The sequence below is a fragment of the Sciurus carolinensis genome, chromosome 7 (assembly GCF_902686445.1).
Source record: "Sciurus carolinensis chromosome 7, mSciCar1.2, whole genome shotgun sequence".
In the NCBI taxonomy this organism is placed as follows: Eukaryota; Metazoa; Chordata; class Mammalia; order Rodentia; family Sciuridae; genus Sciurus; species Sciurus carolinensis.
Window position 1 is genome coordinate 12,280,270 of NC_062219.1, and position 13,448 is coordinate 12,293,717.

Consider the following 13,448-nt stretch of genomic DNA (forward strand, 5'->3'; position numbering starts at 1 on the left):
TCTTCATCAAGACTAAGAACTATAAGCTATAACTATAAGCAAAGTTACTTTGCCAAGTTTTTCCAATTTTCTATTTCAAAGAACATTTTATTACCTAAACCCTTATCTTTTTTCCTCTGTATGTGCATGAAGATCAACATACAAAGAAAAAACCTATGACTTACACAGTAAACATACATGGATATTGCATACATACTAATGAGACTGCATGATTTTTATAACAAAGTACATGCTTCTTCTACCACACAGTTCTTCAATGTTGTTATAATAATAATAGAAAACTTTTAACTTAAGCACATGCTACTAATGATTCAGGGTTTTAAGAATTTGTAGGTTAAAAAAATACAATTCCTAGAACACTGTTATCAAACAAATAAGTTTTATTGGCATCTAAAAACAAAATTCACCCAACATTGAAACGTACTTTAATATTTATGTTGTCGTTTACTTTTTTTTTTTTTTTTTTTCTTTTACTCACTGCAGTATGAGGAACAAATCACACACACTTACTTTGGAGTAACAGAGACCATAGTGTAGATTTTACAAAATCACTTTTTAAAATCTCTGTATTATGCTCCTCAAATACCTAGAGCCAGTCTTTGCATAAAATATCACAGCTTTGTCTACTACCTTAAAATGCTGCAGCAGCCTAGAGATATGGATAAGATATACCACCACTTGCTATTTTGAAATATATCTATTACCATATCCAACCTATTGATAGTATCTAAAAAATTCTTTCTTCCATAGGAAGTCTCTGACAAGCTGTTATTCATTTCCTCGACGTTAAAAGAATCTGGGGCAACATTTATATTTTATCAGAAAAATAAAAAAAAAATGTTTACCTATCATGTTCATATTAAGAACAATGTCTATACAAGTCAGTTGTACAATTATTTTAAGAGAAAGGTGAACATGAACATCAGATTAACTTAATTCTGGCAGACAAAAGTGAACAACTATGGTCCAGTCAGCCATTAATCTATTACAGAGAGATGACAACTTTACAAAAGGTATCTTTTACCTACTGAGTGATGATTATGTCCCCTCAGTTTCTGTGCTTTCTACCACCACTGGTTCACTTTCTATATCAGCAACTGTGTCACTCTTCTCCTTGTTTATGTCACTTGAAGACGTCAGTTTTTCATAAAGTTCAGGATCATTCTGTACTGGTAAAGGCGGTGGTTGAGCATGTCTCTCTGTATTTTCACCATTAACCTGAGGCACATTATCACCTTTTCGTTGAGAAGTGGCCCCTTCAAAATAATCAAAAACCCGAGCATGAGGAGGGGGGACCCAAGTGTTTTGAATTCTGTCTCGTCCAAGACGATTTCCATTCATTTCTCTGCAGAAATCAAAATCTCTGTCATCCCTATCCCTCTGTCTCTCCCAGGGTCTTCTGCGGTCATCAAAATCTCTGTGAACTTCTTGTCCAAATCCTCTGTTCCAAGGACCACTTCTAGGATCAAATCGGTAGCTTCCAGCCCGAAATCTACCTCTTTCTTCATGTAATCCTTTTGGACCACCATAGACAGGGAGAACCCGGTGCTCTCTCTCATCAAAATCTCCTCTATGCCCCCAGGGCTTCTCTGGGGTAAAGCCAAAGTGGTCTCTTCGACCAAGATGATCTATACCTGGCCTCACAAGATTCTCTCTTATATCTACAGGAGGTCTTCCAAAATGATCCCTACCATCTAATGGAGGCCTTCCAGGACCTTCTCTTGGATCTATAGGCCGCCCCACCACATCCCTAACATCCACTGGGGGAGGTCTACTAATGCTCTCCCTGGTTTCTATGGGAGGAAACCGGTAATCTCTATCTCCTTCCTGTTGAATGTTATCACTCCCAAGTGGTATCCTTTTTTCTGGGTTAATAACATTTTCCACACTTTGTCTTCCAGGAGCTAGAAAAGGTCTTTCTGGCTGACTGAAAATATCTCCTGGAGGAAAAGGTCCACGGGGTGGTGGGTGAAGAGCTGAATCAAGTACCGATGGGGGAGGGATTCCACGCTGGGGTGGAATTCCAGGTTGTATTAAAGGGAATCTTGGTCCAGGTGCCTGTGGTATCAGTCCTGGACGAATGTCTAATATTGGCATTGCAGGCATCCTTTGATTAGGGATATTTAAAGGGGGTAAACTTTGAGGTCCAGCTGGTGGCTGTGTTCCCAAAAGTCCAGAAGTATTTGTAACATTTGGTGGCTGTACTCCTACAAGTCCAGAATTATTCGGCATATTTGGGGGTAGCACTCCCAAAAGTCCAGAACTACTTGACACATTCGGTGGCTGTATTCCCAAAATTCCAGAGTTATTTAAAATATTTGGTGGTTGGGCTCCAATAATCCCAGAATTACTGGAAACATTAGATGGCCGGACTCCAAGAATTTCAGAATTACTTGATACATTTGGTCTTTGGACTCCCAAAATTCCAGAATTGCTTGTCACATTAGGCGGCTGTGCTCCTAAAATTGCAGCTGTACTTGAAATGTCATTTGGAATCACTAAAAAGGGAAATAGGAGAAATAATCCAAAATAACAGTCATTCTGGTATGAAAAGGAAACTTCATTTATAAATTACTAATGCTATAATTTCCAGTAATTAGCTGGAGTTAATCAGTTACTTGTATCCCACAAAAATCAAGCTATACTAAACACTAAATAAAAATTGAGCTTCAATTATTAAAATCATACAAAGTAAGTAAAATTTAAATATTAAAATCTAAGTGTGGCTGTTATATAAAATAACTTTACATAAAATCTTTTAAAACAAAAATGGCAGATTTTACACTGATTCACTTACCTTTAATTGAAAGCCTTTTTAAAGCATAATTTTTAATATATGAATACCATGGCAATAAAAAAAGGAACTTAAATGCTTGCAAACACCATATTTATCATCCAGATCTAACTGGATAATACCTGAGATTGGTAGAAGTTATTCACACATAATACTTGCTCATTTTATTTATTTTCCTATAAACATACAGGTTTTGTGCAGACTTATTTTGACAGTAATCCACTGAAGCAGTCCAACAGGCCAAAAAAGGCGGAAGCAAATTGAAATCTACATTATTCTGAGCAGAATGTCATTTTTAAAAAATCAAAGTTTTTAGGAAAACAGTGACCTCTCTCTGAAAATTGCAATATTTCAACATCTGTGCAAAAGTATGCCACCCCAGAATTAAATATCGATACAGAAGGAAATGCTAAGAGATTTAATTGCATTCTTAAGAGATTTATTTTACTTATTTTTTACCTGGTCTGCTGTTTTCACCAGAAGGAATCTGGTGTTCTAAAAGATGAGGTACTTTTTCTTCAGGCTCTGCTTGTTTACTTGGAGGATTAAAAACATTTCCAGCTGGCAGAGCAGAAGCAGCAAGACTGCTGGCAACTGGACCACCTGGTAAAACAAGACTACCAAATCCAACATCCTTCACAGTTTCTGGGGTCATGGACAGTGGCGGCTGCACTAAGGCTGTTTAAGAGAGGAAAATGTATTTCAGATTTAATTAGCTAATGAATTCATGAGCTACATTTTCTGGCTGCTTGAATGATTCACTTAATGGCATCTTTATATTACAAAGGACATTATATAATAGCTAATGCTCAAAAGGACCAATGAATCATCACGAAACGGCTAAGGTATATTTACTTTACTTTTTAAAATAGAGAATACCAACAGTTTTAATAAATATTTTTAACAAAAGTGTTTAGTAAACAAGAACTAGGACTAAAGAAAATTCTAGTAATACAAAAAATTAATTTTCCAAATATACCAGTCAGAAAAGTGACTAAAATACACAGAAATGATTAGCACAGAGAAGTAGACATCAAAATAAAAATGTGCCCATTTTCCTTGAAATAACAAGGTTTAGAATTCTTGCATTCACTACTTTTTGTCCAACAAAAGCAGAAACACAAATGAGATGGATTACAAATACAAAGCTAGAGAAACTACATTTTAAAGAACTGACAGAAAAATCTTTAATAGCAAATGTCACCTATATGTTAAAAAGTAGAACTAGAGGAATGTTAACTGCATAACTATAATTTTTAGTCTACTTTGTATCACTTAAAGAATATTGTTAAATCATATTTGGAGATTTTAAGAATATTTTTCCTCACATTTGACTCTAGAATTACCAGGACAAACAGCATATAAGAGAGCAGTAAAATGTAGATAAAATCCCTAAGATCAGAGAACAGGAATCTGAGAAATGAGACAGTGTGCAAACAATCTGGAGCACACCAATACTTCTTTTTATTAATCGATTCCAAATTTTCCAAAACTAATAAACTAGGAATAATTAGGAGGAAGGATGTAGCTTTATAAACTTGTATGAATTCATAAATGACTTCTGAACACTCATTTTCTGAAATAAATAATTATTCCTAACTAACCAAAAATATAAAAAAGGAAAGATTCTAATTGGCCTAAACACTGAAAGAAGAAAGCATTTAATAATACTAAGAAAATACTGGACTAGACAAAAGGGAATGAAGGGAAGGAGGGGACATGAGAATAGGGAAGGCAGTAGAATGAATCCGACATAATTTTTCCATGTTCATATATGAATTCATGACCAGTGAAATTCCACATCACGTACAAACACAAGAATGGGAAGTTATACTCCACGTATGTATAGTATGTCAAATACACTCTACTGTCATGTATATCCAAGAACAAACAATAAAAAAAAATACCAAGAAAGTGAATTAGATATACAAAGTTAAGATCTCTACTTAGCATATAAATTCTCTTTGTAATATGGACCTTTTCAGATTTAATTTTTGACACAAGCTTGCCCAAATTACTAAAGGTTTGTTCAGAAGACTGAAGAACAGCTACAGGAAAAAACAGATAAAAGCAATAAAAATGAATAAAAGGACATATTTAACATTTCTGAAATGTCCAACAATAGGAAAAAAGATTTAAAAATTAAAGTTAATAAGTGTCTGTAATGATTTACATTTGAATTCTTGTTTTCCTTTTAAAATATTCATTCTGGTAAAGAAAACCAGATAGGCTGGGGTGCCTATTCCATGAATATGTCAATTAAAAATTCACATATGAAGCTGGTGCTACAACTACAAGGAACAAAGTACAATTTCAGGTGATTGTGGGTTAAGGGCAACTTGATTATACATTTTCAGTAAATACATACTCTGAGGATAAAGATATCAGTGAAGAAATGTTAAGTTTCATCCAGAATTCTTGTTAGCACTAATACTGGCCTTTTCATGAAAAACTACTGTCTGTGGGGTGCAAGTCTATATTATAAGAGAATGAAAATAAGTAATCATGTTCCTGCTTTCAATAGGATATAAGTTTAAAAATAAAAGTAGCTAAGTTAAAAAGTCCTACAGAGTTTAATTTGTTTCACAGTGTGTATTCATATTTTTTTCTTTTCAAAACAGGTATTTCCTAGTTTTAGCCATTGAAAATTCCTACACCCAAAGAAATCCCAAAAGCAAAATGAAAATCTAGTGCTCCAATTGTGATTTCTAAATACTGTATCCCATTTGGAGACATGAGATTCTTGAACTATAGCAGGAAAACAGAATCAGTCATGGACACAGTGGCCAAAACAAATGTAAGCCCTGAAAAACTAATGCAACCACCTCAAAAGAACAGAAGCAATGAGAAGGTTCTCCAAATTGTTCAAAGATAAGCCATCTGAACTTCATAAAGAACAATAAATGCAAGCCATTGGAAGAAAAAGGCTTTTAATCTATAAACACTGAGAAAGCAGAAAAGAAATAGGAAAAAGGGAGGACAAGGAAGAGGAGAAATAAAAATTTTTTAAAAATCCTCCCTGCTACAGTTATTGTTTATCACTGGAATCATTCTGAGAACTAACTCATCATACTGAGACGGCAATTAAAGGCAAGATTTGGCATCTACCCTGACTTTCCTACACAAACCAACCAAGTACCATTAGCTGATGAGAAATATATATATTTTTAATTAAAAACATTCCAGTTAAGGAACGAAGGAATTCTAGATTTAAAGAGATAAACCACTTTGTAACTAATGCCAAATAAATTCAAGTAACAATGGTCAATGAATGACACCATCATATAAAAATTTGAAGGGAAATGTTTCAAATGACCAATTTCTACTACCTGAATGTTTTTTTTTTTTTTTAAGATTACTGGAGTAGTTTATTTAAAATTTATTTCCAGTTTCTTTGTCCTTCAAGCATATCTCCTAAATGTAAAATGTAAAACTAAATAATTCCTGTGTAGTTTACATTATATATTCAAGAGTTAGTTTCATTTGTTTCAACTTTAAGGAATTATCATTTATGATGATTTAGTTTTATAATTGTATAATATTTACATAGTTCCAAGTCAACTCTCTAAAAACATTATATATTCAAAAAAATCCAGTTTCTATTCTTGTATCCTTCACTTTATTTTCTTCCTCCCTTATGGGTAACCACCAAAATATGCTGCAGTTTATCCTTCCATTTTTAAGTAAATATGAATATGTATAGTATATCTATGTACATGTGTATTACACATGTTTATACTGCCATAATACGTAGATAAGTGATGGTATAATTTAAATACTTTACCTTTTTTCCTTTAATTATTTTTTTTTATTTTTTACAAACTGCATTTTGATTTATTGTACACAAATGGAGGTACATCATTTCGTTTCTATGGTTGTACATGATATAGATTCATATCATTGGTGTAATCATATATGTACACAGGGTAATGATGTCTGTTTCATTCCATGATTTTTCATACCCCCTGAATGTTCTGATTCATCCTAGTATCATTAGGAGTGGAAAAAGACACCAAAAGCTAACTCTAATGTAAACTGTGGACTTTTGTATAATAATGTCATCTCAATGTAAGTTCATCAACTCTAACTATGCACCATTCTGGAGAGGCTAGGCAGGTGCAAGGGTGGTGGTACACAGGAAATTTTTGTACCTTTGGCTCAATTTTACCATGAACCTAAAAGTGCTCTAAAAAAACAAAGTAAACCAAAAGGTAACAAAACAATAAGATGCTGCATGGCTTCTGATATGATGTCATGCCAAGTTTAAGGCATTTAGCTTGTTAAGTATTCTTGTGAAAGGAGCTAAACTGGGATCTAAGTCTTTGATGTGCACTGCCATTGTACAAGAAATGTAGAGACATAGGAATAAATTTAATATCACAAAGAAGTAAAAATCCAAATCCATTATCTGGGATCATGTGTGTGTTTGTGTGTGTGTGTGTGTGTATATCTAAACTGATCAGTTTCTTCAACATGTCATGAAGAATAAATGAAATGGAAGGAGAGTTTGGGTAGGACAGCTCCACATTAAGACATTTAATAAAGCAAATGAAAACCACAAATATGATGGGGGCACCTTCTTTGAATTCTGACTTTCTGACTACTAAAGTATATTACAGAAAAACATCATCTAACAAATACACTTGTTTGAAAACATTCATTAAAAAAAAAATCAAGTCACAAAAATTAGAGTCACCACATTTAACACTACTGGGAATAAAGAAAATACTTTTAAATAGAAAACTCACATGTTGGTACTACTGGTGGAATTGTAGGGGGTGGTACAACCGGCGGGGGAACTGGAGGGGGCATGAAACCTACATGGGGGGAAAAGAGACCAAAAATAAAACAGTACAAGAAAAAGTATTTGTTTCACATCAAAGATTACAATAGCAATAAATGAAATTCCACATGCTTCTCTTTTCATTTTTTGAGATGGGGATCTCATTGTGTTGCCCAGGCTGACCTTGAACTCCTGTGCTGAAGTGATCCTTCAGCCTCGGTGTCCTGGGTAGTTGGCACTACAGGTACATACTACCACATCCAGCAAAATTCCTTTTTCTTTAATTATTTTTATTGCTATGCCCTCACATTTGTGCATATAATTTCTACTTTTAATGACATTTATATATAGCATGTACTTTATTTAATCCTGAGTAATTTAGGATTAAACTAGGATTAAGCAGAGAGATCCTGATCATAAACACATTGTATTTATTTACTCATTCAAGTCTTGAGGCACCCTTGGTACTGCTGTAAAACTGATGGTTAATACAAGTCAGGTAACCTAGTTACGTTAAGCACAAAGAGCACATGGGGAGAATGAAACATTTTAAACTACTGATCACATTATAAGCAATGTTATCTGTGAGATATGTCATTTTAGTTCTTTGATACTTATGCTGTTTACCGATTAGATCAAAATATTTTATTGACCTTAGAAACATTATGTTTTGAGTACTAGAATAAACTTTCAATTTAATACTGCCTTTTCAATTATTTTGAAGAACAAATGATCACACTATGAATCTATTTCTTTGCATTTTTTATTTTAAATGGAGCTGCTATTAAATTTAATTAGAAAACAGTGATAAAAATAGTTTCAACAAATTCAGTGATAGAAAATGATTTACGAAGTTTATGTGGCATAATTATTGAAATCATTATTTCACAATAGCTTCTGAAATTTTAAATTTCAAATGAAGAATACAGAAAATAATAGAGAAGAGTAATTTTCTGTCTTTCTTTTTGTGGTTCAGGGGGGTTGAACTAATGGGCATCTTTCCACTGAGCTAAATCCCACAGTCTTCTTATTTTCTTTATATTGTGACAGGGTGCCAAGGCCATCCTAGTACTTGTGGTTCTTCTGCCTTGGCCTCCCAAATTGCTGGGATTATAGGAGCGTGCCAACACACCCAGCAACAGGAGAGATTATTCAAAATTTAAAATACAAAAGATAAAATTATTTTTAAAATCTATCAATTTTAAATTATGTATTAAACTGCAATTAAAATTTTTATGTTAACCTGAAAAACAAACTGCATTCTACGATGATTAATTTATTTTTTATTCTTGCTGTTTTTAAGAACTGTATCCAATGGTTAAGAACTTAAATTACAGAAAACAAAGTACTTCTTTTAATAAGCAAATAATTTATGAAGCTAAAAAATATTTTAATTTTGAGAAACAATACATATATCATTTGATCCCTGTGTGCCTCCCTCATTCTTTTAACTTCCCATGGTTTAATACTAAAAGCTCTATCTCTAAACTTTATAAGCAATTACATATACTTAATTGTTCAGATGGGAGTTAAGTAATTTATAATTTTTAACCTAAAAGCATGATTTGGGGAACTTTTTTTATCAATAATTTATTAGGCCAACAAAACTATTCCAAGGTCAATTAGCATTTTAAAATGTAATTTCTAAAATAATACAAATCTATAGTATTCAATGTAAACTTTCTGATAAAAAAATTACAATTATAAAGAACTTTCAGCTGGGCAAGGTGGTACATGCCTGTAATCCTAGCAACTTGGGAGGCTGAAGCAGGAGGATTCTCAAGTTCAAAGCCAGTCTCAGCAACTCAGCGAGACCTTAGTGAGACTTAGCAAGATCCTATCTCAAAATAAAAAAATAGAACAAGCTGGGGATGTGGCTCAGTGACTAAGCACTCCTTGGTTTGAACTCCAGTTACAAAAAATTTCACATTGTTATAATCTTCAATCATTTTAAATTTCATTTTTTTCTCTCTGACAGTGCTTCTTCCAGAAATGTGCCTTCTGAAAACTAATAATGAAAACAATCTGACTGCACCACAAACTTAATGGAACAAAATCTGGTATGCTAAGGTCTGAGAACCACTGGCTCAATGACATTTAATCCTGGAAAAAGAAGATACTCTAAATACAGTTCAAATAATAAGGTGAAAACTTCTTACCAGGAGGTGGCTGTGAAGGGTTAAAACTTGCTCGAAGAAAAGGTGGTGGAGGGATCGGACTGAATCCAGGAGGAGGAACTGGCATAGACACAGGAAATGCTGGTGGAACTAAACTAACTGTAGGCACCGCTGGTGCTACTGGAATCTTTAGTTGATAAGGGGGGAAAAAATCATTAATCAGTTTATTCATTTGTAATGATCACATCTTGGGAGAGCTAAAGGTAAATTTTATATATATGTATATATTTTTAGGAAAGCAACCAAATATCATTACCCACCCCCACATTTTTGTACACTTGTCAATGAATATACTTATCAGGGAAAAGCAAGGCAATATTATTTAACAGGTAGTTTACTTGGAGATTGTGAAATCTATCTTACATTCAAATGATGTAAACTAATGGACACCAAGGTGAATACCTGAATAGCAGGATTAATTTTCAACTGCCTACTAAGTCTAGTAGTACCTACCTATGTTATAACACACCATTAGGAAACATGAAATAACAATTTTAGCATGGCTCAAATTTACATTTATTTTCTTATCCCAGCATAAATATCCTTTACTCATCTTAAGTACAAAATTTCCCAAATATTTACCTGCTGCTTAGCTTTACCTCTTTCCTAAATTTCCCACTTTATCAACTGTCTATTCAACATCTTGAGTTCAATGTCTAAAAGATACTTTATACTTAAAATTCACATACAAAACAACAAACTCCCAATTGTTCTTCCCAAAGGAACTCTTCTCAGTCTTTTTCATTCTAAAACAATGGTAAATCCACCTTTCTAATATCTCAGATCCAGGGGTGGGGGTGGGGGTATCATTGCCCTTGCCTCTGCTTTAACTCACAAATCCATATCTGACACTTCTAGAAGTCACACTGATCATACCTTGAAAGCATGTCTAGTCTAATATTTAACCAATTCTCATTACTTCCACAACTAGCAGGCTATTTGGAGTCACCACCATCTCTCACCTTTATTGCTCTAATTGTTTTTTAACTGGGCTCCCTGCTTTTATCAATGCTCATTATAGCCTATTTTCAAAATAGTAGTCAGTGCAATCCTTTAAAACTACCATGTCAGATCAAGACATTCCTCTGCTCAAAATCCACCAATGGTTCATCACATTCAGAATGACAACCAAGACCTTAGAGAGGTTTATCTCAACTAACCTGCCTTTCACTGGCCTTACTCTAACCACTTACACAATACCTGGGACACACCAAGTATGTTCCTGGCATACAGCCTTCCAACTGGTTGTTACCTTTACCTAGTATGCTCTTCCTCAGATATCCACATGATTAATTCCCTCAGTATCTTTGCTGCTCAAATGTTAACATTCTCAACTGGTCATTGTATTTAAAATTGTGAGCATCTACCCAGACACTCCTGATCAGTTTTACACTATCTTTACCCTTCCATAGGATCTCACTCTTATTTTTACCTTCTCTCTCCTCCCCTAATGAAAATGAAAGCCCCAAAATGGCAGAAATTTATTTTTTCCTCATTGATGTGTTACTATAACCCCAAGTGCCTAAAATAGTACACGTGTCAGAGCCAGCACTCGTTAAATAAAGAAAACAATCATGCAAGTTTGCAGAGGCAATATTTTCCACATTTACCTTTGTTTTACATTTCTTGTGTTTGGTACAATAATAACCACAGAACCAACAAAAAATTTTAAAAAGATTGAAGAGATTTAAAAGAAAAATCCTTTGCCTAACACTACTGACAAGTACCTCTCCTGCTTTGAACAATTTCAAGTTTTTATAAAGTAAATAGTATATACGTAAGTGAAAAGAAACGTAAAATATATTTTTTAAAAAAAGAAAAAAAAAAAAAAAAAAAAACCACCAAGCACTAACCTGCAACATGGCAACAGGTGGAGGGAAAACCTCTGCCTGGGTTGTGACCACTGTCTCCTTTTCAACTGGAGTTGGACTCTGCGTTGTCTGGACCGTCTCTTTAACAGGTTCTGAGCTTTTCACCGTTTCCCATTCTAAACAAAATATTTGACATTGATTTCCTTTGGATAGATGCAACTTTTCAGTTTTTCCTATTCATACATTTATATCACATCTAAATCCTTCATCTACCTTGTTAAACTGTAGGAAACATCCACAACTTTGGTGTCACCCTAGATTTTTGCCCAGATACTAAGGAATCCAAAAAAGCATGAAACACAAGACACAAACGGAAGACGCTACAATATTTGGTCTAAAGATAACATTTAGAAAAGATATAATAGAAACGTAACTCAAAGGATGTTAGACATACAAGGAACCAACCTTACTCTGTATTTTAATCACAAGATATAACAAGGGACAAACAAAGAGAATATTAACCCAATACAGGAAAATCCTCCTGAAAATATGACTATACAAAAATAGAACAAAGAGGCCCTAGTGGGTCCTCCTGTGGTTCTCCATCTCATTCAGATTGAAGATCAAATAAGATTAATAATAATTTGCCCCTCTATACCCCTCGGCCTTCATCTCCTACTCTTACCTCACCCACTTTGCTCAAGCTATACCAATCTCCACATTTCTGAATATAGAATTGGCTTTGCACTTCAAGTTCCCTCTGAATGAAGGTGTTCTCCCCCAGAGGCTGTCTCACCTCTTTAAAAAACACTCTCTCCAACAGACCTACAACCACTTGAAAATTATAAAGCCTCGACACACATATGCTCATCTTCCTTCTCTGCTTTTTCTTCTTATAATCTATTGACACAAATACTGTACAGTTTGTATTTTTTTGTGTATTATCTATTTCCATTATAACACAGATTGGCAATCTCTTCCTATGGAAGTATCATACTTTGTGGGCAATATGCTCTTTGTTGCACCATTCAACTTATGTTGCACAAAGTCATATGAAATAGGTAAACAAGTAAGACCACTATATTTCAATAATTTTTTTGTGCAGAACAGTACACTGGCAGGATTTGACCCATTAACTATGAACCCTGTGCTATACTCCATGTCAGTAATAATTTTTGCCTATTAGTCTCTATTATAATTCCCATTCTAAAAATTTGGCCTTGCACAAAAGAGGAACCAAACTATTTATTAAAAGAATGAATGAGCCAGGCACAGTGGCGCCTGCCTACACTGCCATCAGCTTGGGAGGTTGAGACACAAGGAACAGGAGTTCAAAGCTAGACTCAGCAAAAGTGAGGTGCAACTCAGTGAGACCCTTTCTCTAAATAAAATACAAAACAGGGTTAGGATGTGGCTCAGTAGTCAAGTGCCCTGAGTACAGTTCTCAGTACCCACCCACCCTCTGCAACAAAAAATGAATGTTCTGGAGAAGCTGTGGTGGTGCAGAGGAGACTGAGGCAGAAAGCAACTAAGGTGTTGCTTGGTACTGAACTCAGGACCCTCTCCCATGCTAAGCACACACTCTATCACTGAGCTACATTTCCTAACCAAAGAAAATAACAAAAAGAAAGTATATAAAAAATATTTACACTGGCCCGAGAACTAAAATATTGTGAAAATTAGCTAATTTTGATGAGAGAACTAAGATGTGAAGAAATAAGTCACCAATCATGTTTCAGTTTTTTCTCAAATATCAATTTTAATATTTCTTTTTGGATATAACTGCTAATCATCTTGTGAGTTTATAACTGGAATCTTTCAAAACAAAAGATAATTTTTTTTTAAAAAAAAGCAGACCAGATGATCATTTGGGTGTAGGTATT

The 13,448-nt window shown here is 34.2% G+C and overlaps 1 protein-coding gene across 3 annotated transcripts in view; it reads right to left on the bottom strand.

Annotated features, from left to right (window-relative positions):
* Scaf8 (SR-related CTD associated factor 8) overlaps positions 1–13,448 on the bottom strand; it is a 200,664-nt gene that overhangs the window by 110,876 nt on the left and 76,340 nt on the right. For 2 of the 3 annotated variants that reach the window (XR_007109376.1, XM_047557398.1), the window contains exons 17-21: positions 11,608–11,741; positions 9,737–9,881; positions 7,543–7,611; positions 3,254–3,472; positions 1,025–2,498 (exon numbers count right to left, since the gene is read on the bottom strand). Coding sequence is in view for 2 of the 3 variants with exons in the window: in XM_047557398.1 (XP_047413354.1) it covers positions 1,039–2,498; positions 3,254–3,472; positions 7,543–7,611; positions 9,737–9,881; positions 11,608–11,741 (2,027 nt within the window). In the remaining variant the exon portion in view is untranslated. Of the gene's footprint in view, positions 1–448; positions 2,499–3,253; positions 3,473–7,542; positions 7,612–9,736; positions 9,882–11,607; positions 11,742–13,448 lie in introns of those variants that run through there. The other variant, XM_047557399.1, reaches the window with a different exon arrangement.